The sequence below is a fragment of the Cicer arietinum genome, chromosome 4 (assembly GCF_000331145.2).
Source record: "Cicer arietinum cultivar CDC Frontier isolate Library 1 chromosome 4, Cicar.CDCFrontier_v2.0, whole genome shotgun sequence".
NCBI lineage: Eukaryota > Viridiplantae > Streptophyta > Magnoliopsida > Fabales > Fabaceae > Cicer > Cicer arietinum.
This window is the reverse complement of record NC_021163.2, coordinates 1301789-1326058: the sequence shown is the minus strand read 5'-3', so window position 1 is coordinate 1326058 and position 24270 is coordinate 1301789. Positions and strand designations below refer to the sequence as shown.

General features: G+C 34.5%; 2 protein-coding genes and 1 long non-coding RNA gene across 6 annotated transcripts in view; 1 reads left to right on the top strand and 2 right to left on the bottom strand.

The window, feature by feature from the left end:
• Nucleotides 1-592: 592 nt before the first annotated feature.
• Nucleotides 593-24270, top strand: part of LOC101507174 (myosin-11) — a 29419-nt gene continuing 5741 nt past the window's right edge. For 3 of the 4 annotated variants that reach the window (XR_012162584.1, XM_004495061.4, XM_073366961.1), the window contains exons 1-22: nucleotides 1830-1964; nucleotides 3019-3162; nucleotides 3267-3412; nucleotides 3487-3643; nucleotides 4508-4566; nucleotides 5051-5210; nucleotides 5306-5455; nucleotides 5580-5716; nucleotides 5809-5955; nucleotides 6104-6205; nucleotides 9480-9537; nucleotides 9622-9723; nucleotides 12885-12922; nucleotides 16528-16654; nucleotides 16746-16916; nucleotides 17011-17142; nucleotides 17441-17550; nucleotides 18033-18093; nucleotides 18371-18548; nucleotides 19483-19688; nucleotides 19769-19876; nucleotides 20169-20375. Coding sequence is in view for 3 of the 4 variants with exons in the window: in XM_004495061.4 (XP_004495118.1) it covers nucleotides 1830-1964; nucleotides 3019-3162; nucleotides 3267-3412; nucleotides 3487-3643; nucleotides 4508-4566; nucleotides 5051-5210; nucleotides 5306-5455; nucleotides 5580-5716; nucleotides 5809-5955; nucleotides 6104-6205; nucleotides 9480-9537; nucleotides 9622-9723; nucleotides 12885-12922; nucleotides 16528-16654; nucleotides 16746-16916; nucleotides 17011-17142; nucleotides 17441-17550; nucleotides 18033-18093; nucleotides 18371-18548; nucleotides 19483-19688; nucleotides 19769-19876; nucleotides 20169-20375 (2835 nt within the window). In the remaining variant the exon portion in view is untranslated. Of the gene's footprint in view, nucleotides 982-1829; nucleotides 1965-3018; nucleotides 3163-3266; nucleotides 3413-3486; nucleotides 3644-4507; nucleotides 4567-5050; nucleotides 5211-5305; nucleotides 5456-5579; nucleotides 5717-5808; nucleotides 5956-6103; nucleotides 6206-9479; nucleotides 9538-9621; nucleotides 9724-12884; nucleotides 12923-16527; nucleotides 16655-16745; nucleotides 16917-17010; nucleotides 17143-17440; nucleotides 17551-18032; nucleotides 18094-18370; nucleotides 18549-19482; nucleotides 19689-19768; nucleotides 19877-20168; nucleotides 20376-24270 lie in introns of those variants that run through there. The other variant, XM_073366960.1, reaches the window with a different exon arrangement.
• On the bottom strand, nucleotides 6782-8853 carry LOC105851852 (large ribosomal subunit protein uL10z-like; the record flags this gene model as incomplete). Its single annotated transcript, XM_073366962.1, has 1 exon — nucleotides 6782-8853. A coding segment is annotated over one exon (612 nt), but the record flags the coding sequence as incomplete, so codon positions are not given.
• On the bottom strand, nucleotides 17442-19486 carry LOC113786109 (uncharacterized). Its single transcript, XR_003472193.2, has 2 exons — nucleotides 19250-19486; nucleotides 17442-17632 (listed from the first exon to the last, which is right to left on the bottom strand). It is a non-coding gene; the product is annotated as an uncharacterized lncRNA (long non-coding RNA).

Below are 24270 nucleotides of genomic sequence, written 5' to 3'. Positions count from 1 at the left end.
TACTACTAAAAAATAAACAAGTAAAAAAAATTATATATATGCGATTTGATTCAGTTTAAAATATTGAATTTAAATAATCCGTGCGGTTTTATTAAAAAAAAAATTCCAAACATATCAAATAATACTAATTTTTTGGGATCAATTTGTAGTTATTTTTATCGGTTTATATAAACACCTCTAATTAGATTTAGAGAAGAAAAATCGTCTCTTCTAAATCTAACAATCTCAAACATGCTACTAGTTGGCTACTACATTGTAGCTGTCGTAGAAGATCCACACATACATTAATTATTAATACAACATCCATAATAAGCTCTTCTTCATTTGGGTGTGCAAGTGAGTTCCGTAATTACATAACAAATATTTATAATTTCTTTTAATAGTATTTTCTGATAAAATTTAATTACTGTAATAAAAAAAAGGAAGAGAGAGTCCTTAATTTGCACTCTCGTTTATAGACATGTCATCAAAATATTTGTTGGTATAGTATAGTATCTTTCCATAAAATAAAGGTTTGGTATAGTACCAAATATCCAATTATTAGATTTCACGTTATTTTTTATATCTGATTATTTATTAACTAGCAATTTAACTAAAATTATTCGAAATGTAATGTATTCAAACTTTTCAAATATGTTTAGTAACTGCTTTTCAGTCCATGTGCCACGGAGAAGAAAGAGTGCGAACCACAAGAATATCCACCAAACATGGCGATTTTGCAGGAGCTTCGGAGATTTTCGCTTCGACACCACTTCAACACTCCTTGCGCAATACTCATGCCTTCGTCTTCTACCATCAATCTCATTTCGTCCTCTCCAATTTTACGTCGCATTCTCCAACAACATTTCTCTTGCCTCGAGCTACGAACATCGATTGTTGCACGATCGAGTGCGATACTTTTCATCAATCCGTTGAAAATGTACACGGGTGGATCTGTTGGACGGTGATTCCGATTTAGTTTAGGTTAATATTTAGGAAATGGTAATTGCGCTCGTACTTCTTCTATGTTAGTTTCCGCACGCAGCATTGTAAATAGAATTAGATGTGAAAATTTATATTAATGTTCGCTACTTTCGATTTGACAGTATGTGTAATCCTTGTATGAATTCATTCAAATTTGCGGATTCAGATCTTTGTTATCTAGACTTGTAACTCTACGTTCTTGTATATATTGATTTGAAAATTAGTTGATTTGTTACCGACGTTTCATATTGAAGGTGTGTACGTTGTATCCGACATAGACACGAGACTGGCTGACATATGCAATTATATTGAATTATTTTTATTTTCTCAAATTATTACCAGTGCCAACGTCTCACTGCTTCATAGACGGGCAGGGATTTTATGATTCATTAGCGATGGTGTCTTCTCGCATTGATAGTGAGCTAAAGGAACTAGTTGTAAACCAAGGAAAATGAGAAACTTCATAAATTTATTCCGAAATTAGCATAAGCAAAAGTTGTAGTGAGGTGTTTAATTGGACCTTCATACTGAAATTTGTTTGGGTGCTTTCTGTTACGTACTTTGAGTTATGTACTGTTGCTGTTCCGACTGAGATGCTCATCTGAACTAAGGTTAAGCACAGCAATTTGATCCTCTTTTTCTGTTCTGCCTATAGATTTATACTTCTGTATGTTTATGCTGGCAAAATAATATATAGCTAGTTCTTTGCTAGATATATTGATACTACTGATTGATTAATCATATCAAATTTCGTAAATTGTTCTTGGTTCTACATATTTGCCTCACCAAGAAATACAAACATGAATGTTAAATTTTTCAATTATGTTAAAATCTAAGAACTTTCTTACTACTTATGATTACAAATGATGCAGGGCATGCCCGAAAACATAATTGTCGGTTCTCACGTTTGGGTTGGAGATCCAGAATTAGTTTGGATTGATGGAGTAGTACTGAATATTAACGGAGAAGAAGTTGAAATTCAAACTAGCAATGAGAAGAAGGTAAGTTGAGATATCCTCTAGGTTCAGTGCCTTTCAACCTGATGTTTCTAATTATCTCTAGTTCCACTTTGTGATGGTATAGTTTTAAGGAGCTTATATATTTCAACTTCCTTCTTCATTTCTTGTTTTTGGCATAATTATTTATCTGCATTTTAAGATTTTAAGATACATGTATGTTTGCAATGATTTTTTGAGGAGGGTCTTGTCCTTAAAATTAAGATACACAAAATGGTAGACTTGAAAACATCGATGTCCATAAAACTGAGTTTTCTTTAATATTTACTGTGAACTTTGTTGGAGTTCAGGGAACAGCATTTATTATCATTAATTATAAAAGATAGTGTCTAAGTTTGGTAATAACTATTTCTGTTGTTTTGGAGTATGTGAATCTTACAAGTTAATTTTCACTTCTTATTCAAGAGGGATAAAGTATTGGCTGATTACTTTCTTTCATTTCCCAGTTTACTCAAGCAAATGGTTCATTTCCCATGCACTGGTATCATATATTTTTTTCCTTCTCTGTTTAGTCGTTTTTGTTGTAGGAAACACTAACAGTTGGTTTCAGAGCCTTCAAAGTTGCATGGTCTTACAGGGTTTAAGATAGAAAGTTTAAGCAATTGTTCTACTGCATATTAGTTATCAATGATTGAGAGAATGCACAAATAAGCCACCTCATATCTAAAATACTAAAATACTCAACATTTTATTCTCTGTTAGAACATACATTGATTATGGCAATGAAAAACTGAAAACTACATATTGAAGAACTTCAAAATCATTTTATGCCAATGCAACTCAGAATTGTGCCAGTCTTCACTTCTTAAGAATAAAAAATCTACTACTAAAAGGAAAATGAAGAATTGATTAAAAACATCAATTTGAACACCTATTTATGTCGAAAGACACCATGCTTTATAAGACTAAGAATGCAATTGATTTTGACTTCACATTCTTTTTGATAAAGATTTTGACCTCACATTAGCAACACTGCTTCTCACATTTGTGGTCATAAATGTGGATCAATTATCTTCAGTTTTATTTTCATATTCATTAGGTAGTTTCCTGTTTGTCAAAATTACATCCCAAGGATACAGATGCTCCTACAGATGGAGTAGATGACATGACCAAGCTTGCTTATTTGCACGAGCCAGGAGTGCTGCATAATTTGGAGACTCGATACAAGATCAATGAAATATATGTAAGATTAGCCATACGTTCAGTTTGAAATCATTATGTCAATCTTTATGGAAGACAATTACCTACTGGAGACATCTCTTTTATAATAATTTGACATTATGACAGACTTATACTGGAAATATTCTTATTGCAATCAATCCCTTCCAAAATCTTCCACACCTCTACGATGCTAATGCAATGAAAAAATACAAGGGAGAAAAAATTGGAAATTTAAGCCCACATGTTTTTGCTATTGCCGAAGCAGCATATAGGTGAGTTTGCTCTGCTTTTACTGCCGAATTGTCTTTCTCAAATGGTATTCTTATTGGTTGTTTTTTTAAATAAGGGCTATGATTACTGAGGAGAAGAGCAATTCTATTCTGGTTAGTGGTGAGAGTGGTGCTGGTAAGACAGAAACCACCAAAACACTTATGCTTTACTTGGCATATTTGGGTGGTCACACTGCATCTGAAGGACGGACTGTTGAACAACAAGTTCTAGAAGTAAGAAGGTTATCTAACTATGGATTATGGTTGCTACTACTTCTACATGTTTGGTTGTGGCTCATCCCGAGACATATTGTTTATACCTGCTTGTTTGCTCTTGGCCAAAGTAAGAACAGCATAGTAGCCTGAAAAGTATATTGTCGAGGACACTTGAGAACAATAATGAAGAAATGTAAAGAATAATAATGAAGACCAAATATTTAACCAATTAAAGAGTGAAAAGTAAAACGTGAAAAGGATGTATTCAAATGTGAAGATATTTAGGCTTGAACGGATAGCAGTTAGCTCATGATTTGTTATTTTTTAATTCATTGATAATTTGGTCTATCTTTAATATTTCCTGGAACTTCACGCTTCTGAATCATTTGGGAAACACAGGTAATACGGTTTTTTTATGAATTTAACAAGTACAAGATGGATTTGGCCTAGTTTAGTACTTTCTACTATGTACTTATTTTAGCAAACTGACACTAGAGGAATAGGTAACAATAACACACCGTTGATCAAGAAAATGAGGCTAGTTTAAAAAATTTTAAGAGAGATATTGCTGAAATAGACCTGCCACATTTTAATAAGTTCTAGGTTTAGGTTGCAATTTGATCATGCAGTGAACTAGTTCAAGCTCATCCTCTAGCCTTTTCACATTTTTTTCCGTATCTTATATAATATTCTCTGTATACTTATTATTTAATAATATATTATTGCATGAATAAAATAGGATGCTTAGCATACTTTCCTATGATAAAAAATTGTGGTTTTGAATATTTTGATTAACCTTCTTTTGATTTTTTAATTTGTTGTTTATGTTTGTAAATGTTACACTTATGATTCTTCCTATGTTTTCAATTCGTAATGATGCAGTCAAACCCAGTTCTTGAAGCATTTGGTAATGCAAAAACAGTTAGAAATGACAATTCCAGGTAAGAAAATATATGGTTATGCTCTGTGATGCTTTGGCTTTTGGAATGTTACATAATGTATGTGATAAGTATATACTTTAGTTAATGTATTTTCTTGAGCACTACCGGCATTTCCATATACGAGATTTCTAGTATATCGTTCAATTTTTTAATGGTATCCTGTGTATATGAAATATTTTGAATACTTGATTCATTTTTTTTCTTCATTCTTTTGACTTCGCCATCATTTGCTTATCCCATGCATTTTAGTTTGTTATGAATTTTACTGGAATTTTTTTAGTTAATTATGGAAATAAAAATGGTGGTATTTCTCCATTTGTTAATTTTTTTTGTCAGTATCTATTTCTTCATTTCACGGTTCTTATTTTCAAGATCAGAGAGAATTACCTAACATAGAAAAGGTCCTTGCTCATTATGAATTATAGTGATTTCAGTAACAAGTAGCAGTTTTGCTTCGACTTCTGGTTGTTTTATTTTCCTGCAGCCGTTTCGGAAAATTTGTTGAGATTCAATTTGATAAGATTGGACGAATATCCGGTGCAGCTATTAGAACTTATCTACTTGAGAAATCACGTGTTTGCCAAATATCAGATCCTGAGCGTAACTATCACTGTTTCTATCTTCTCTGTGCTTCTCCTCCTGAGGTAGGCAAGTCAAAGCTTGATATTTTCTATTGGCTATTCTTCATGTCTTGTATAAATTTCTTGGCAGCATTCTGACTTTTAACTGCTGTTGTTAGGAAAAGGAGAAATATAAGTTGGGAGATCCAAGGTCATTTCATTACCTTAATCAATCCAGTTGCTATGAATTAACTGGTGTTAATGCTGCTCAAGAGTATCTTAGCACCAAGAGAGCCATGGATATTGTGGGAATCAGTCAGGAGGAGCAGGTATGACTTTGAACTTTGTCAGTGATTCTACTAATAATTCTTTTATCTGCCTCTCGGCTTCTCTAAACATCTTTTTACTTTTTAAGTAAAATTAGTGGTATATCTCCTTCCTCCTTGCTCTCAGGATGCAATTTTCAGAGTTGTTGCTGCTATTCTCCATCTTGGAAACGTTAGATTTGCAAAATCAGAAGAAACAGATTCATCAGTTTTAGCAGATGAAGATTCCAAGTTCCATCTCCAAACAACTGCAGAACTTCTCATGTATGGCTGAATTTTGCTATTATCATTGTGCAATATCTTTATATCAAAACATCAATATTGTTTATTCATGTATGAATTTATTCTTATTTCAGGTGTGATCCTAATGCTGTGGAAGTTGCACTCTGTAAGCGTGTGATGATCACCCCAGAAGAAATCATCGAAAGAAGTCTTGATCCTCTCGCCGCAACAGTTAGCAGGGATGGTTTAGCAAAGACATTATATTCTCGATTATTTGACTGGTAATATGGTTTTGTCATGCGTAAATATAAAAAGAAGTGTGCAATGTTTGATTATTGGTATTTTTGAAGGATTTCTTATTTCACTGAAGAAAGACTGAAAGAGTAAACAAGAATGTCAATTACAATTATCTGTTTTTTGTATGTCCAGGTTAGTCCAGAAAATTAATATTTCCATTGGGCAAGATCCTACCTCAAAATATCTCATTGGTGTTCTTGACATTTATGGCTTTGAAAGCTTTCAAACTAATAGGTGAGAATAGATCATATTACTGTGAATCTGTGATCTTGCTATTGTATTTTTATGTTTGCATAGTCTAATTTAGGAAGAAATAGACAAAGACACACTTACACAGGGTCTCATACATTCAACACTCATTCCTGTTAATATATATGTGCATTTATACATTTTCACTTTCCCAATTGCTCCTGAGCTACTATTTATCCTTAGGTTGCTCGAACTTCCTTATCCTCAATATTATATTTATCCTTCAATACCATTGACATTTTGAGTTAGAAAATATGTATTTGTACAGCAAGTTTTGCTTTTTGTAACTCGTAAAAATAAGATAAACCTTGCAGCAGCTAAGGTTTTCCTCATTAAAAATAGATCATAAGTGTCTCCCTTACAGATAAACGTTAGATTATAATAAAAAATCACGAACGGTTATGATTAATGTTGAAGTTGTGGGATTTTAGAGAAAAAGTTGAGAGAAAATAATAAGGGTTTGGATATTATTGATAATAGCTTTATGCTAACTTATTACAAAAGACTCAATACTAATCTCTATTTATAGAGAAACATAGACTCAATCCTAAATAAGGAATAAATCATAATAATAATGAGAGATATTCTAAGATATGTCTATGATTATAAATTGATCATAAGAAATAATTTAAGATACTCTAATATAATATAAAAGATATTATAAGATATTTTCTAATATTCTAACACTCCCCCTCAAGCTAAAGCTTACTAAGCTTTAGCTTGCTACAAGAAAACAATGTTTTGCTCCACAAAATAATTAAAAAGATGGAGAGGCAACTCAGGGATGCATGTGAAGTCGGAGAGAATTGCTATAAATATAGCCTAGTCAGATAGTCTGATTGATCATCAGCCTAAGAGAAATTCATGGCAGACAATTGAACAAAACAAACTCCGTTCTTCTAAAAAACTGCATTTGGAAGCTTCAAACCAATAGTAATGGAGATTCAAAATATTTAAACTTGAATCTGCTTCAAGGAGAGAGAGGCGTGCTTCAAGGAGAGAAAGGCAAGGCCAGTGCATCTGGGACAAATTGCCAAGGTAAAGTAAGTCATGAAAATAAAAGACACCGTTAGAATAACCACTAACGGAAGAAGTCATCACTAATATAATTCATATGTGGAAAAAGGGACACCACCGAAATGATCGTCGGTGGGAATATAAGCCACTGTTATAATATATTAGTAAGAACTAAATTGCATGGCAAACACCGAAGAAAAAGCAGCGCGACTCTAACGAAATGAAGTCATGATCAATCAACATAATAAGAAAATGCGTCCAAACAGGAGAGATAACAGTTGTTTGAACAATGACACATATTTTCGTTGATCACAATTGGAGAGTTAGGGCAGATTTGGAACCATCGAAGAGATAATAATCGTGCACCAAGAAGAATTCCATCAATTGAATTGCAAATCTTCCAAACCTGTCGGCTAAGAGCCCACTCATAAGGGCTGCAACAGCGGCCACGACAAAGGCTGAAGAGTTTCCTCCACCAAAAATCTGATCCCACAGTCCACTTTCCAAGGACACCACAATCATTGGGACCACTATTCCCAGAATCAGAATCAGGACACCCATTCAATGCCTCCACATCATTAGCAGTATTGTCTGGATTTTCGAAATTGACAAAACCAAAACACTTTGATCTACCATCTGCATCTCTCATCAAAACAACACTAGTGATGGTGCCATATTCTCCAAATACCTTTCTCAACTCATCCACTCAGATAGATTTTTTCACATAAACATTATTAAATTGAACAAAACCATAACCATTAGACTAACCAGAACCATTTAACTTATCAATTAGATTCTGAGCAGATTCTTCAATGTCAAATTGAACAACATAGTGCTTCAAGTCTCCAAGCTCATAGAAAAGTTCCCTTATATCTTCATTGGTTACTCCACGGTCCAAGTTGGAAAACATACAACTTTGTGTCGGCTTCTACTCCTTCCTGCAGCTCTAAGGCTATCCTCAAACAACTCATTCTGCATAGCAAATCCAGGATCAATAACATAGACTATACCATCAATTCATCCTTCTTCTCCTCCTCCTTGGCAGCAGCAGAAGGGGCAGTACCAGAATCAGCAGCTGGGGAAGCAACTACAGCTACAGCAAACTTGCTTGGGTCCTTTAGGAACTCCTTGACCTTGTCATCCTCAGGGAAAGAATATTCTGTTGCAACTGCGACAGCAAAAACATTCTTGTAGGCATTCACAAACATGTGAGGAGCAGCAGCAAGTGTTAGGTATGAGATGGCCAACGAAAGTGAAGTCACCACTGAGACACCAATAGTAAACTTCTCAATGAGAGCATCCTCAGTGACATTAAGAACCTCAGGGGTAAATACTGAACCATTATCATAAACGGAAAGCACCACAAGACCATATGAAAAGGGCCTTATGCCTAGCTTGGCAAGCAATGCAGCTTCTGATGAACCAACCTTGTCTCCCTTCTTGATGAGTTCAACAGGGGTAATGATTTCAACAGTACCCTTGTTAATCTTGCGGATGAAGAACAAAGAAATAATTGGATGGAGAAAAATTGGAGAGATGGAGCGGTTTGTGTTTCTGGGGGCAAAAGTTGACCGGTCAAAAATTAAGGTTTTGATGTGTGAAAAAAAAAGGTTTTTCTTTTTTTAGGGTTTCGGCCACAAAGCTTGTGTTTAAATAGACTAAGCAACTTTTTTTTTTCAGTGAACAGTACCGCGCGATGAACAGTGCTGCGACTAGCTGAAAAATAAACAAAAATCTATAAAAGAATGGGTAAATCGGAATAAAAATCTTACCGAATGTTGGAATGTTAGAAAAGAGAAACTATGATTATATTCCCTAATTGTTGGGAACTCGACAGCGGAATAGAGGCAGGATCGTTCAAGGAGGATCGAAATAGGCTCTAGATAGCATGTTGAAGTTGTGGGATTTTAGAGAAAAAGATGAGAGAAAATAATAAGGGTTTGGATATTATTGATAATAGCTTTATGCTAACTTGATTACAAAAGACTCACTACTAATCTCTATTTATAGAGAAACATAGACTCAATCCTAAATAAGGAATAAATCATAATAATAATGAGAGATATTCTAAGATATGTCTATGATTATAAATTGATCCTAAGCAATAATTTAAGATACTCTAATATAATATAAAAGATATTATAAGATATTTTCTAATATTCTAACAATTAAAATTGAGTGCATTTTTCTAAATAATGAATAAAAAGGGGCAGTAAGCTAATACTTAATTTACTCTTTGCAGTTTTGAGCAGTTTTGCATCAATTTTACGAATGAAAAGCTGCAGCAGCACTTCAACCAGGTATGAGGTTAGTTTTTCGTATTTGACAACTTCAACTGTCACTTTTATCTTGACACGCAAGCTGATGTCGATTATGTGCTGCAGCATGTATTTAAGATGGAGCAAGAGGAATACACAAAAGAAGAGATTGATTGGAGCTACTTAGAATTTGTAGATAATCAAGATGTACTAGATCTCATTGAAAAGGTTTCTGCAAACTTTTAATTTTGACTTATTATCTCTTAATGGAAGTTATGAAAGCATAATTTGTAGCTTTGCATATCAATACATGTATATGCCATAACCTATGTTCATAGACTCTCAAATTTATACATCATAAGATAAATCTAAATAAGCTTCTCCAAATGCCCCCCAAATTTAGTACAATGCCTAATAACATTGTTAAGTTCCAATAATTTGGTTGGAGCAAATATAATCTAGTATTCAACATGTGTTTTTGAATTGCATACTAGGTATGCATTTGGTATTTGACCTATGCAAGTGATAAGTACAAAACATATATTAAGTATGAAATTTCAATAATCTATAGGCAGCCCATATTTTGATCCGTTTGGTGCTCAGTACGTGTCTACTTTAAGGGCATCGAGGCTTACAGACACAGTCACAAAGCTTAAGCTTAGGTATAGGACTAGAGGCCCATGAATGGCTTTTATACCTCTTTACACAAGAGCCTTATAGGTTTGAAGTGTTGACAATTGTAAATGCCCATTTTATTTCTTTCTTAAATTCAACTTAACTATGAACATTAGTCAGAACACGTATGCAAATCTTAACCACTTGGTCACGGAAGGTTTTGGTACCTTGCGAATAACCAGTATGTAAAACTTATACTCATCCTTATTGCTTAGGCTTGACAATGGCTTGTATATCTCTAACAAAGTATCCCAATCAACAGTAAATTTTTGGAGAGATTAAAGGGAATTTTTAGAACTTAAAAACAAAAGAAAACTGTTTGTGTAAGTAGTGACTTTGAAAGTATCATGAATATGGTAAATACCGTTTTCTTTAATATTTAATAACCAGACGTTCTGCTAGATCATGCTTTTTTGATTTTGTGAAGACCTGTTTGTTTATTAGAATCCAAGAAATCCAAATAGTATTTGTGTTGTATTTGTTTTGTCCTTTTGGATACATATTTGTGTTGTATTTGTTTTGTCCTTTTGGATACATATTTGTGTAGTACATTTCAAAAACACTTCTAATTATATCTTACAATTTTTTCTTCAATTTTTTTATTTTATGCATTGGGATTCCTTCTATACTTGATGGAACACCATATCAAGGAAATCTTGATAACCAAGCATGGGAAATTAGAGATGTGAACATTTTCCAAGGTCTGGAATTAATCCTCAACTATTGAAATTATCACATTCATCATAGAAAAACAGAGATTGAACTTTCTAGGTTTGTTCAAAATATTAGAACAATTAATATTCACTTTCTCATTCTTGGATGCCACATCTCTTCACTATATAAAGGGGAACTTATAAGGAGTTGGAGTAAGCAATCAAGTATGTTCTCAAGATTAGTCAAAAAAGAAAAAGCATGTTCTCAAGAATAATAGAGTGAGAAAGAGTTACTATAATCCACTTCAAGAGTGAAAGTGAATCTTGATTCTAGATTTCCACCATATTTGGTGGGAGTTGTGAGAGATATTGTAAACCATCTTAGTTTGGTGATTTTGAGAAAAATCCTCTTGTATCAAGAGAGTCATTGTAATTCTACTTTGTACTGAAGATTTTGTTTGGATCGTAAGATCAAGCGGTTTTCCTTTTCACACAATGTCACTCTTTTTCACTTAGTTTTTTTTTCCTATTACCTATTTTATCACATGGAAAGCGACTTTTTTTCTACTACTTTCTATCGTTATGTGAATACAAATGAAAATGTGCTTTATTACAGCTGTGTCATGTTCTATAATTTTTGAAGTTAGCTATATTCTCATGTCCGTGCTATGTTGTATTTGTGCTTTATACTGGTTTGTATCTGTTATTATTTGGTCTAAATTGCCAAAATGTGCTTCAAAAATTTGATATACATGGTTATTTACATGAGTAATCATTTCTATGTTATCAATCTTATAAGCATTGCATAATTCACAAGAGAAATCATGTTTAGTCGGAATATTCTCTGGGACAGATTACCTGTTGAGGCATCTGGCTGCTCCTAGACTCTGTTGTCTAGTGGTTGGCCTTGCTTACTATTGAGAGTCTGACACTTAAAATTTAGGTTGAGCCTGAATAGTGGTTATAACTTTATAAGTAGCGACATCTCTCACCTTATAAGTCGGTTTTATAAGACTGGGTTAGGCTCAACCTAGATTCTAAATGATATCAGAGCTTACCCAAGATATATTGAGCAATCCATTTATCAAGCCACCCGAGTCACAGTCATGAGTGTGAGGGGTATGTGTTGAGAGTCTCATATTGGATAGTAATATGTTTGAATAATGGTTACAAGTGATGGGCGTCTCTCACCTTATAAGTTGGTTTTGTAGGGTTGAGTTAGGTCCACCCAGATTCAAAACTTACTATTGATGTTGTATAGTGGTTCTTGTCTCTTTAAACTAGTACACATGGTTCATTGCCAAGGGACAATATATGCTTCTCTTTTATCAATGGAAGCCTTGAGGAAGATTATCCTTTGTCAGCCATGGTATTGGAAAGATTCTGGATTTTCTCCACAAACCATTTTATAGTCGAGACATATATTGATAGAACTCAGAATTTTAATGGAAGAAAAATGTATATTATTTCTTAAAATTAGAGTAGTATCTTTTACAATGACGAAATCAGGAAATGATGCAAAAAGAAAAACTAAACCAAAGTTCTAAGAACTCCTAAATCAGAGCAAAATTGCTCCTAACCAGAGAAAGACTTCCCCTAGTTATTTCTTAAAATATTTTTTGAATACTCTTCCTATTCCCTCATTCTTATAGCATAAAATAACATACATTATTAACTAGCTTTTATTCCCTCCATTCATCCTTCTTAAAATTGAATGCCTTTCCCACTTCCCCTTCCCTCATTCCTTTAATGGAATATCAGTAGAATAAGAGACATTATTAACTAGCTTTTATTCCCTCCATTCATCATTCTAGAAACTAAATGTGTGTGAGGTGTGTGACTTGGGTGAGTAGCGCCCACTCTTTGGACCCTCATTCCTCTTAATTTGCAGTGTTCTATCATATATGATGCTGGTTTCTCACAGCAGGCTTTTCCTTTATGTAGAAATTTTGTGTTGAAAAATCTATAAAATATTTGTTTTGGAGTTTGATTAGATTATATCCTCTGAATATGCTTTCAAAAAGTTATAACCCAAATATGTAAAAATTTCTTATTTTGCAGAAACCTGGTGGAATAGTTGCTTTGCTTGACGAGGCTTGGTATGCAGACTTTTCCCTTCTCATAATGCTATACAATGTACGCATTTGTATTTGGAAAAAGAGATAAAATTAGAGAAATGAGAAGACTTTTCGTCTTGCAAGATATCATTTTAAGATGTTATAAGACTTACCCAAGTGATAGACTAAGTTTCATAACTTAACCATGCATTCTATATTCAGATTGATGGTTACTGTTTAAGTAAATTTCAATCTAAGAGTCTACAAGTAATGGGATGTGATAGATTTGATATTTATCCTTATTAGGTGAAGGAATACGATAGGAGATTGAGTTTGGGCCTAACCGCAACAACTAAGCTGAATAGGGAAGTTGGAGAAGAATCGGCGATGCAATAGTCATTTGGGGTAAATCAACGTAGTTATAAGAAGTGGGCTTCACAAGGGGGAATTCATTCTGCATTTTTTGGACAGAGAGAAAGTTATATCTTCTCTGAGGAGCTTAACTATGAGATTATTGGGGTGTTTGTGTTTTCTTTTGTAATATTTCTTCTCTTTTCAATCAATAATACTGATACTATTTCTGGTTATTATGGATCTACCAATTGGTCTTGCCTACTGAATGCTCGAGGGGGAGCTAGTGTTACTGCCAGAAGTGAAGGAAATATGGGATAAGAAAGTGTAGTCCAATTGGGTGGATCACTAGGGCTGAAAGGTTCTTCGAGGAGCAAGAATTTCACTCACATGATAAGTTGTAGCGGGCATTCATGAACATGGAAGGTGGTGTAACCATGCTTTGGTTCCATTAATGATGCCAAGAGAACCTAAATTTAGATTGGAAGTCTTTCTCTGTGGCTGTGATAAAAAAATTCCGAGACAGCCACGGTGGCTGTGTCTTTGAAGGGTTGACAACCTTGAAACAAGAGAACCAAAGTGAGATGGAATCACACAACAAGGTTTTTGAGCACTCCAGTGGAGAAATTGAAGAGGAAACAAGGGACGATCATGGAAGAGGAAAAGTGCAACGGCCAAATTGTTCGCAAAATGAAGAAGAAAGACGTCACCTTTGTTGACAGTGGGTCGTATTGCGGTGGTGTCAAGACCAGATCTTGGTCAATCGACACTTCAATCAGCCTTGTGTTGTTGTCAGAATCAATAGATCTGAAAATGCATGCAATAGCAATAGGGACCCCAATCGTGGGAGGTCTGCCCATGCTCCCACCGCCAACAAAGCCGCTAGAACCACTGGATGTTGGTTCACAAGCTGCGGCTCTCCCTGCCACCAAAGCCATCGGAACCACCGTGCACCAGTTGACAGGTTGCAGCTCCTCTACAACTACAGATGCCTACTGCTAGTCTACATGCAGTGGGAAACAGTTCCATCTCGTTGAGTCATTTGGTATGCACACTTATCATCCTATTTCATTGGTGTTTTAGTTGGGAAGACTAGAGAAAATATGGACAAACTGGCTAATTGGTGAGTTGGGTATCTTTATAAACCTAATGGGCCAGATGGGCCAGATCCAAGATAATGTTAGTCTGTTGGGTAAGGCATTTACAATATGGGTTCAAAATGAAAGGGTGTTAGATAGCCTAGTTCAGGGTTTAATTTCAATGGTCATGTTTAAGTCCCACATTAGATGAGATATGGCCTCAAAATATGGTTATAAGTGGGGAAAGTTCTCACCTTACCAGTCGGTTTTGTAAGGACGTGTTAGATCCAATATAAAAAATCTAAGATGGTTTTAGAGCTTATCCAAGATCTGTTTGGTGACCTGCTATCAGGCCACTAGGGTCATGGTCTAGTTGTCCAGGCTTGGGTGTAAGAGGATTGCGTGTTAAAGTCCCTATTGGATGAGATATGATCTGAAAATGTGTTTATAAGTGGGGACAATTCTCACCTTACAAGCCGGTTTTGTATGTGCTTGACCCAATATAAAAAAGTCTATAAGGTCCCAATCCAAAACCCATTCATCCCAAATCAGAATGTAGAAGGATTTGCAAAGGATTTCTTAACCTCTGTATTGGCTGACCCAACTCAATCACCAACATACTTTGAAACAAGTGTTGTGCTTATAACAAGGGTATTGTTGGGAAAAATTTGCAGTGCCTTGCCAAAGTAAAGACATCTATTTCAGTTTCTATACTAAAAGGAAGTCATTCTTTTTTCTACAACCATTATTGCAAGGCCTTAGAGCATGCAATTGACGGGGAATTGGATCATGTAGATGTTGAAGGAAATGCACATATAGTGTGATGTACTTGGTATGTGCTTAGATGATGAGGCCACCGTCTCACTAATTTACATGATGATGCAAGAAAAATCTGCATGTTCGAAGTATGTCTAGGTGCCGACTGATATGGATACATTGACAATGTTGATTCTGGAAGCTCTAGACTATGTTTTCAACAAACAAAAGAAACAATATGTCATTGTATTTGTTGGGGTCATTACCGTCTTGAAGCCTAATCCAAAACTAATGGCAAGAAATTTCTTAGACAAAGACTCTCATTTACAACTCATAAAGCACGTGGACAATACTTAAATATTTTATCACCAGTCAGTTTTAGTTGATTCTGTGTGGTGGCAAACACTGAACCTATGGCTCCCTAAAATTGAAGAAGGAATGGTCAATGGCTTCTCTATAAAGGTGAAGCATTGTATCACTTATATGGTGTATCTTCTTCCCCATGGATTACCTTGCTCTGTATGCAACCCTGGTGTTGGTTGTTTGGATCACCATTGTCCTTGGGTGGGTCAATGCATTGGACTGAGGAATAATTATTATCTCTTTTGGGAAGTTGGGAAGGCGGTGAAAAGCTCTGTACATTGGATATTGGTGGACAAATTCTTAGATGGATACTTAATGTCAAGTCTAATAGCAGCACAAGAGTTTTTATAAAAAATGCAGCTGACTATGTGGCAAGAAATGTGTTCTAAACAACCAGCATGATCCCCCGTGTCTTTTGTATGCTGAATGAAAATTACCTCGGGAAATTTTATTTTGTTGAGATACTATTTTTGGATGAGCAGAAATTCAGCAATCATGAAAGAGACTCTATTGGGCAGTTTTTTTTATTCAGTGGAACTGGAAAGGAAGGTTGTGGAAGAAGCTCTATGGGAGGAAAAGTTCAGTGTTGGTAGTCAACTTCTCAAGCTCAGACTTGAAGACACGCCAATTTTTCTAGCGACTAGTGATGGGACACCAAGTTTGGGGCTAAGCCCAACAACTAAGCTGAATAGGGAAGTTGCAATGTAATTATACGGAGAGGACATGAAGGGGGAATCCATTCTATATTCAGTTAGAATCTTAGAGGTTTGGGCAGAGAGAAAATTATCTCCTTTCTGAAGAGCTTAGCTCTGCGACTACATGGCGTTTTCTTCTGTGCTATATGTTTATTTTTTCAATCAATAATACTAACAATTTTGCATGAATTCGGGTTCTATGATAATATGCAAGTTTTGGTCTCTTGTTCACTAGTATCTTTTCCGAGACACAAATGTAAACTACCTTAAGATGTTTTGCTGATAATTCATCCTACAGAGTCATTGACGATATTTTGCTAAATTGTTCGTAGGCAACGTGTAAACTTGTTCTTACAATTTTGAATTTATTTTTTGTGTTGACTTGATCATTGTCTGCTTGCAGTATGTTTCCCAAGTCAACTCATGAAACATTTTCAACAAAGCTTTATCAGACATTCAAAGATCACAAACGCTTCATCAAGCCAAAATTGGCACGCTCAGACTTCACTATTGTTCATTATGCAGGGGAGGTGAGTTTGATTTTTCATCGTTTCTATGCAAAATACTATTATTTTTCACTATAGTTTTGCTTAAATTTGTTATTTATACTCTTCTTTTCAGGTCCAGTATCAGTCTGAGCAGTTCCTAGACAAAAACAAAGACTATGTTGTTCCTGAACATCAAGACATGCTAAGCACTTCCAAATGTTCATTTGTAGCAGAGCTTTTTCCTCCACTTTCTGAGGAGACAGCCAAATCTGCTAAATTTTCTTCTATTGGTTCTCGTTTTAAGGTATCTAAAATATGGGTCTTTACATTGTCAGAAGAAAATATGCTCTGATAAGCCTTACCTTGAAAGGTAAATACTGTTGTACTTATTTGTGCAGCTACAATTACAACATTTGATGGATGCACTCAATCTGACAGAGCCCCACTATATTAGATGTGTGAAGCCAAATAGTCTATTAAAACCTGGCATATTTGAGAATATGAACGTCATCCATCAATTACGTTCTGGTGTAAGTAGATTTTGAAACTAAGTTGTTCCATGATTGCTCACAGGATTGAACTGCAGGCTCTTCCACTTCCTCTTCACATTCTCCACTAGCTACTTATTTCCTACATTTCCTTCAATTAAATAACAATTTTATTTAGGCAAATATTAATTACTTGTATTTGTCTGTTTGTATTTTATTAGAGGACAATTTGCAATTAAAGAAGTGTGATGAATGTGAATGAGCAACTGCAAGTGCCAACAGCCCTTTGCTTTCTTTGAACTAGTGTTTGTAGAATTTATCCCCATTGTTGATATTGCAGGGTGTTCTTGAAGCAGTGAGAATAAAATGTGCTGGATTCCCCACTCACAGGACCTTTCATGAATTTTTAACTCGATTAGGCATTCTTGCTCCAGAGGTTCTTCATGGGAAGTAAGTGTAACATAACACTTATTTTAGCCAAAGCTGTTTTCAAGTTTCTTCTTTTGGTAACTTCGCAGGAACTCATAAATCACTGCAAAAATAACTTAAGAGAATTAGACAAAATAGGATTTGAAGCAGAATTGTATGCATATGAAAATTCACAAGGCAAAAGGAAAACTCTCAGATAAGTACTTTGACGTTACTTGCTGACCATTGAAGAACAAGGGAACATCTTAAGTTTGCAATCGTGCTGTAAAAATGGAAATGTCTAAGTAGAAATTACTTTAAAGAAAACATTAACTATGGTTCGGTACTGTGGTATTATAAGATTAATTAAATATAATCTGCATGGGAACAAATAATTTTTGTGGCAAATTGTTATCCACGTCTGATTTTAGCTGCTTTCGTTTTACCCAGTGGCTTGATGCCATTGCTCTCTGCTTTGACATTTACCTGATTTCTCATTCTGAAAATTATCTGCATGTATGCAGCTTTGAAGAAAAAGATTCGTGTAAAAAGATTTTAGAGAAGGCTGGGCTGACAGATTATCAGGTAGAACTGGAACTCTATTGAATTTACTTTGTTACAACCCTCAAATATTGAAAAACTTGGAATTTGTTATCCTCTAACATCAAATTAACTTTTATTTAGATGCTCCTGTTGTTGTATTTCATAGAATCTTTTTCTGGTTCTTAAAAATGTGATTGGGGCATTTAAAGAACTCACGATGAAGGATGTATGTTCTATCACATATGTTAACCGAAATTCTATATAGCAAGATACTCTTGTATGGTCACTTGAACTTTTCATAATCATGTTAATTTTGCAGATAGGGAAAACAAAAATATTCCTAAGAGCTGGTCATATGGCAGAATTGGATGCTCGGAGAGCATACATGCTTAGCAATTCTGCAACAACTATCCAAAAGCAGACTAAAACTCATTTTAGTCGGAAATCATATATTACACTGCGAAAGTCCTCTATCTTTATGCAATCTATTTGCAGAGGTCAGTTATCTGTAGTTTTTGTATTATGCAAAGGTTGAAAAGTATGTTTTAAGGTGCAGCTAGGTTAAAATAAGAGGGAAGGAAAATTTCTTATTATATTGAAACTGAAACAGTACAAACATATATATATATATACAATGCTGCCAGCTATCTAATGAATGCAGAGAATAAAAGAAAAATAAATTAGAAAATAAATCAAATTAGAGTGATTTGATTCTTTCCCAAAATACAAAAAGCTTATTGTCTCTGCATTGGTTACTCAGAGGCTGAGTGACTTCGGTGGGGGGAAAGCATGAAGCCTTTCGGTTGAGACGCATCATCATTTTATTAATATTGCAAATCCTTTTTCTTTCTTTGTTCAAGTGAACAATTATCATCAAAATGATATATATATATATATATATATATATATATATATATATATATTGAAAGTAATGATCTGCGAGAAGAAAATGAAATTCAAATAGTAATAGACATTCAGTGATAATCAATCTCTACATATTAACAATGCTTCTTGTCACAGAAAAGTAACAGTTTCTTTTCAAGCCAAAAAGTTGGAATTTATTATTCTTCCATTCATGACACCATTTTATGTGTTGCTGTGTTATTTTCAGTTCCAGCTCTTCAAATTTATTACAGTCTAAAAGATTGTATGATTGTCACTAAACAATGAAAACATTGCATCAAGGTCATTAACTTACAACTGCTCTTATGGAGCTTGTCATATCTGGGTCAATGAAATGATTAAACTATGAGGACTTTTATAGTTTAGTTCGCCTGACATTTCTTTTTTGGCACAGCTTCTTCATTTCTTTCTCTTGACAGCTTCAATGGGACACTGAAGCATAGACTTAAGAAGTTCTACATACAGAATTCCACAATCATTTATCCAATCAATATATTTCCTGAATTACTTGATTTTTGTGATTTTTAGGAGATCTGGCACGGAGAAAATACTACCACATGAAGAGGGAAGTAGCTGCAATCAAAATTCAAGCATATACGCGCAGAAGATTAGCCAGAAAAAGCTACACTGAAATAAGGATTTCTGCCATTGTCCTGCAGACAGGTTTTCTGGTAATGGCTGCTCATGATAAATTGAGATATAGAAAGCAAACTAGTGCATCAACTAGAATTCAGGTTAGATATTTCCTTGTAATGTTAATATGTTTTTACAAAAATATTTGTATTTCCTGAAATTTTAGGAATGAAAAATGCAGTCCTATTGGCGGCGACATAAAGCTCTCTCTGACTATCAGAACCTTAAGAAAGCGTCAATCATTTCTCGAAGTGCCGATCAATGTAGTGATGAACATGAACAGAAGGAGGTTCTATATAATATTTACTCTTATATGTTTTCTTTTCTTATATTTATCATCTTGATAATTATTATTAATTGCAACTAGTAAGCATTATACTCTATAGGGCAATATGTTTAATTTTTAGGAGGACTACTCCCTTTTAACTAAGGAAAAAATTATTAGGATTGTCTTTGGTCTGTAAATGGCACTGACAGTAATGAATACGTAAAAACCATAAGCACCCTCTTTCAGCATAATTCTCTTAAAGACCTTGCTACTGGCATAACTAGATAATATGTTTGTTATCATGGATTGCCAGGCTGTGGAGATATCAGTGGAAAATAAAAGTCCTTCTGTAGAAGAATCTTCAAATGTATTCCACGAAGAATCTTCAAATGTATTCCACGAAGAATCCTCAAGTTCTTTACAAGATAATGAAAGCATTGAAGCTATTAGGGATTGCTCTAGTCCTCTCGAAGACACCGAAAAGATTGAGGCTCTTACTGCAGAGATAAAAAATTTAAAGGTAAACTTAGTTTACATATTAACTTCGTTAGAATATAATTTTTTTTCCATAATCTCATTATTGTATGTTACAATATTTTACGGTATCTTAGATTATCTCTTAGGAATGGTTTCGACATATTTCAAGAATTTTCCTTATTTAATTAGGTTTAGGAGTAAAACATTTGTATTTTTTAACCCATCAATTCCCAAACTTACACCAATGTCAATAACTAATAGTTTTTTCTTCTCTTTGTTCTCTTTCCTTTTGGTACTATTTTTGGTTTTCTGTTGCGAGCATGACTTTGAGAGAGTGTCTAAGAATGATTCTCAAGAATTAGGGTAAAAATATATTTTATTGAATTGAAATATGTTGGCAATACATCAAATATATATATATATATATATAACTAAATCCCTACTACTACTCCTATACAACTGAATCTCTATACTTTAGGGATATCAAACAAAAACAGATTTTGACACTCTCCTTCAAGCTGGTGAATAGGCATTCTCCATTCCCAACTTAGATACAATTCTTTCAAAGTTACTGCTGTTTAGCCGTTTAGTTAGAAGATCTGCAAGGTTGCCATGGGAGGAAACATATGAAGTGCAAATTTGGCCACTATGGAGTTTTTCTTTGATGAAATGTCTATGGACTTCAATATGTTTGGTTCTATCGTGATGCGTTGGATTATGTGCTATGCTAATAGCAGATTTATTGTCATAATAGAGTTTCATTGATTCATCCCACTTTATCTTCAGGTCCTCCAAAATGATCTTCAACCATAGTAACTCGCATATCCCTTTGGTCATTGCCCTAAATTCTTCTTCAGCATTGGATTTGGATACCACACTTTGTTTCTTACTCTTCCAAGTCACAAGATTCCCACATAGAAAAGTGCAATATCCCGTGATTGACCTTTTATCTATAATTAACCATGCATAGTCAGCATCAGTATATGATTCAAGACCCACATTTTCATTTCGTTTGAACAAAACTCTTCTTCTTGAGGTTCCTTTCAAATATTGCACGATTGTGAGTGCAACTTGCAAGTGTACCTCCTTTGGTTGGTGCATGAATTGACTGAATAAGCTTATAGCAAAGCAATATCAGGTCTAGTATTTGACAGATATTTAAGTATTCCAACTAACCTTTCATACATTTCCTTGCAACTGCAATGTCTTCTTCTGCATTTCCCAACTTTAAATTTGGATCGATTGGTGTACTCGTTGGCTTGCATGTTGTCTTATTCGTTTCCTGTAGAGCAGAGATAAAAAATTTAAAGGTAAACTTAGTTTACATATTAACTTCGTTAGAATATAATTTTTTTTCCATAATCTCATTATTGTATGTTACAATATTTTACGGTATCTTAGATTATCTCTTAGGAATGGTTTCGACATATTTCAAGAATTTTCCTTATTTAATTAGGTTTAGGAGTAAAACATTTGTATTTTTTAACCCATCAATTCCCAAACTTACACCAATGTCAATAACTAATAGTTTTTTCTTCTCTTTGTTCTCTTTCCTTTTGGTACTATTTTTGGTTTTCTGTTGCGAGCATGACTTTGAGAGAGTGTCTAAGAATGATTCTCAAGAATTAGGGTAAAAATATATTTTATTGAATTGAAATATGTTGGCAATACATCAAATATATATATATATATATATAACTAAATCCCTACTACTACTCCTATACAACTGAATCTCTATACTTTAGGGATATCAAACAAAAACAGATTTTGACACTCTCCTTCAAGCTGGTGAATAGGCATTCTCCATTCCCAACTTAGATACAATTCTTTCAAAGTTACTGCTGTTTAGCCGTTTAGTTAGAAGATCTGCAAGGTTGCCATGGGAGGAAACATATGAAGTGCAAATTTGGCCACTATGGAGTTTTTCTTTGATGAAATGTCTATGGACTTCAATATGTTTGGTTCTATCGTGATGCGTTGGATTATGTGCTATGCTAATAGCAGATTTATTGTCATAATAGAGTTTCATTGATTCATCCCACTTTATCTTCAGGTCCTCCAAAATGATCTTCAACCATAGTAACTCGCATATCCCTTTGGTCATTGCCCTAAATTCTTCTTCAGCATTGGATTTGGATACCACACTTTGTTTCTTACTCTTCCAAGTCACAAGATTCCCACATAGAAAAGTGCAATATCCCGTGATTGACCTTTTATCTATAATTAACCATGCATAGTCAGCATCAGTATATGATTCAAGACCCACATTTTCATTTCGTTTGAACAAAACTCTTCTTCTTGAGGTTCCTTTCAAATATTGCACGATTGTGAGTGCAACTTGCAAGTGTACCTCCTTTGGTTGGTGCATGAATTGACTGAATAAGCTTATAGCAAAGCAATATCAGGTCTAGTATTTGACAGATATTTAAGTATTCCAACTAACCTTTCATACATTTCCTTGCAACTGCAATGTCTTCTTCTGCATTTCCCAACTTTAAATTTGGATCGATTGGTGTACTCGTTGGCTTGCATGTTGTCTTATTCGTTTCCTGTAGAAGATCTGTGATGTATTTTTGTTGGGATATGAAAATCCCTTTCTTAGAGTGAGCCACTTCAATTTCCAAGAAATACTTCAAATTTTCCAAGGTTTTAATCTCAAATTCTTTGACTAGGTGTTGTCCTAACAGTTGTCCACATATACCAGTAACACTGTTACTCCCCCTGACTCAGGGTATTTGATAAAAAGTGTATGATCTCCTTGACTTTGTTTGAAGCCTAGACCCACCATGACTCTAACAAACCTCCTAAACCACGCTCATGACGATTGTTTAAGTCTATATAGAGCCTTCTTTAGCTTAAAAACGGTGTTGGCAGCAATATGCTAACTATATCCAGGGGTAAGTCCATATAAATCTCTTCTTCTATATCTTCATGGAGGAAGACATTTTTTACATCAAATTGCTGCTAGAGATAATATCACTTGGACGATATTCATTTTTACAACCGGATCAAATTTTTCCAAGTAATCCACTCCATACGTTTGAATAAATCCTTTAGCTACCAACCTTGTCTTGTACCTCTCAATAGACCTATCAGCCTTGTACTTTACAGTGTATAGCCACTTGCATCGTACAGATTTCTTTCCATTTGGTAGAGGGACCAAATCCCAAGTACCGTTCTTGTCAAGTGCTTTCATTTTCAAGTCCATGGCTTGTTTCCATTTCCTGTTAGACAATGCTTCAGATAGAGAGGTAGGTATAGTAGTAGTGTTCAAGCTTGTGAGAAATGCTTTATGGGTAGGGAACAATTGTTCAAAGCATAGGTAGTTGGATAAATGGTAGAGTGATTTATTGGTACATGTCCTAGTATTCTTCCTAAGGGAAATTGGGATACGAAGCTATCATAAATTGGTGGTGTGTTGGATTCTGATTCCTGTGCATAGGAAGATTTATAGATTGAAACACTAGAGTTTGAAGCGCCAAGAGAAGTTATCTCATTTAAAGTTGAATTGGAGTCATGAATGTGAATAGATTCAAGAATGAACTTTGTTCTTCTTGTTTATATTAGATTCTTCTCATATCTTACGTTAGAGTCATCATTGTCATTTCCATCTTTTTCAAAGTCAGTTTCAGTCTCAATTTCTGGTTTAAGAGTCAACTTAGGAAGTAGAAGAGACTTATCTTTCTTACTTGTATTATCCCCCTTAATATAAGTGTGACTAAAGAAACTTTCTTGTTTATGGAAGGTGGCATCTCGAGAGACAAATAATTTTTGGGATGGTGGATGATAACATTTGTAGCTCTTTTGGGTGGAAGAGTACCCGATAAAGGCACATTTTAAGGCTCTAGGATCAAGTTTCCCTCTATTATCACTATGGATATGGACAAACCACTCACATCCAAATATTCTGGGAGTAAGATTACTACTGGTGGACACAT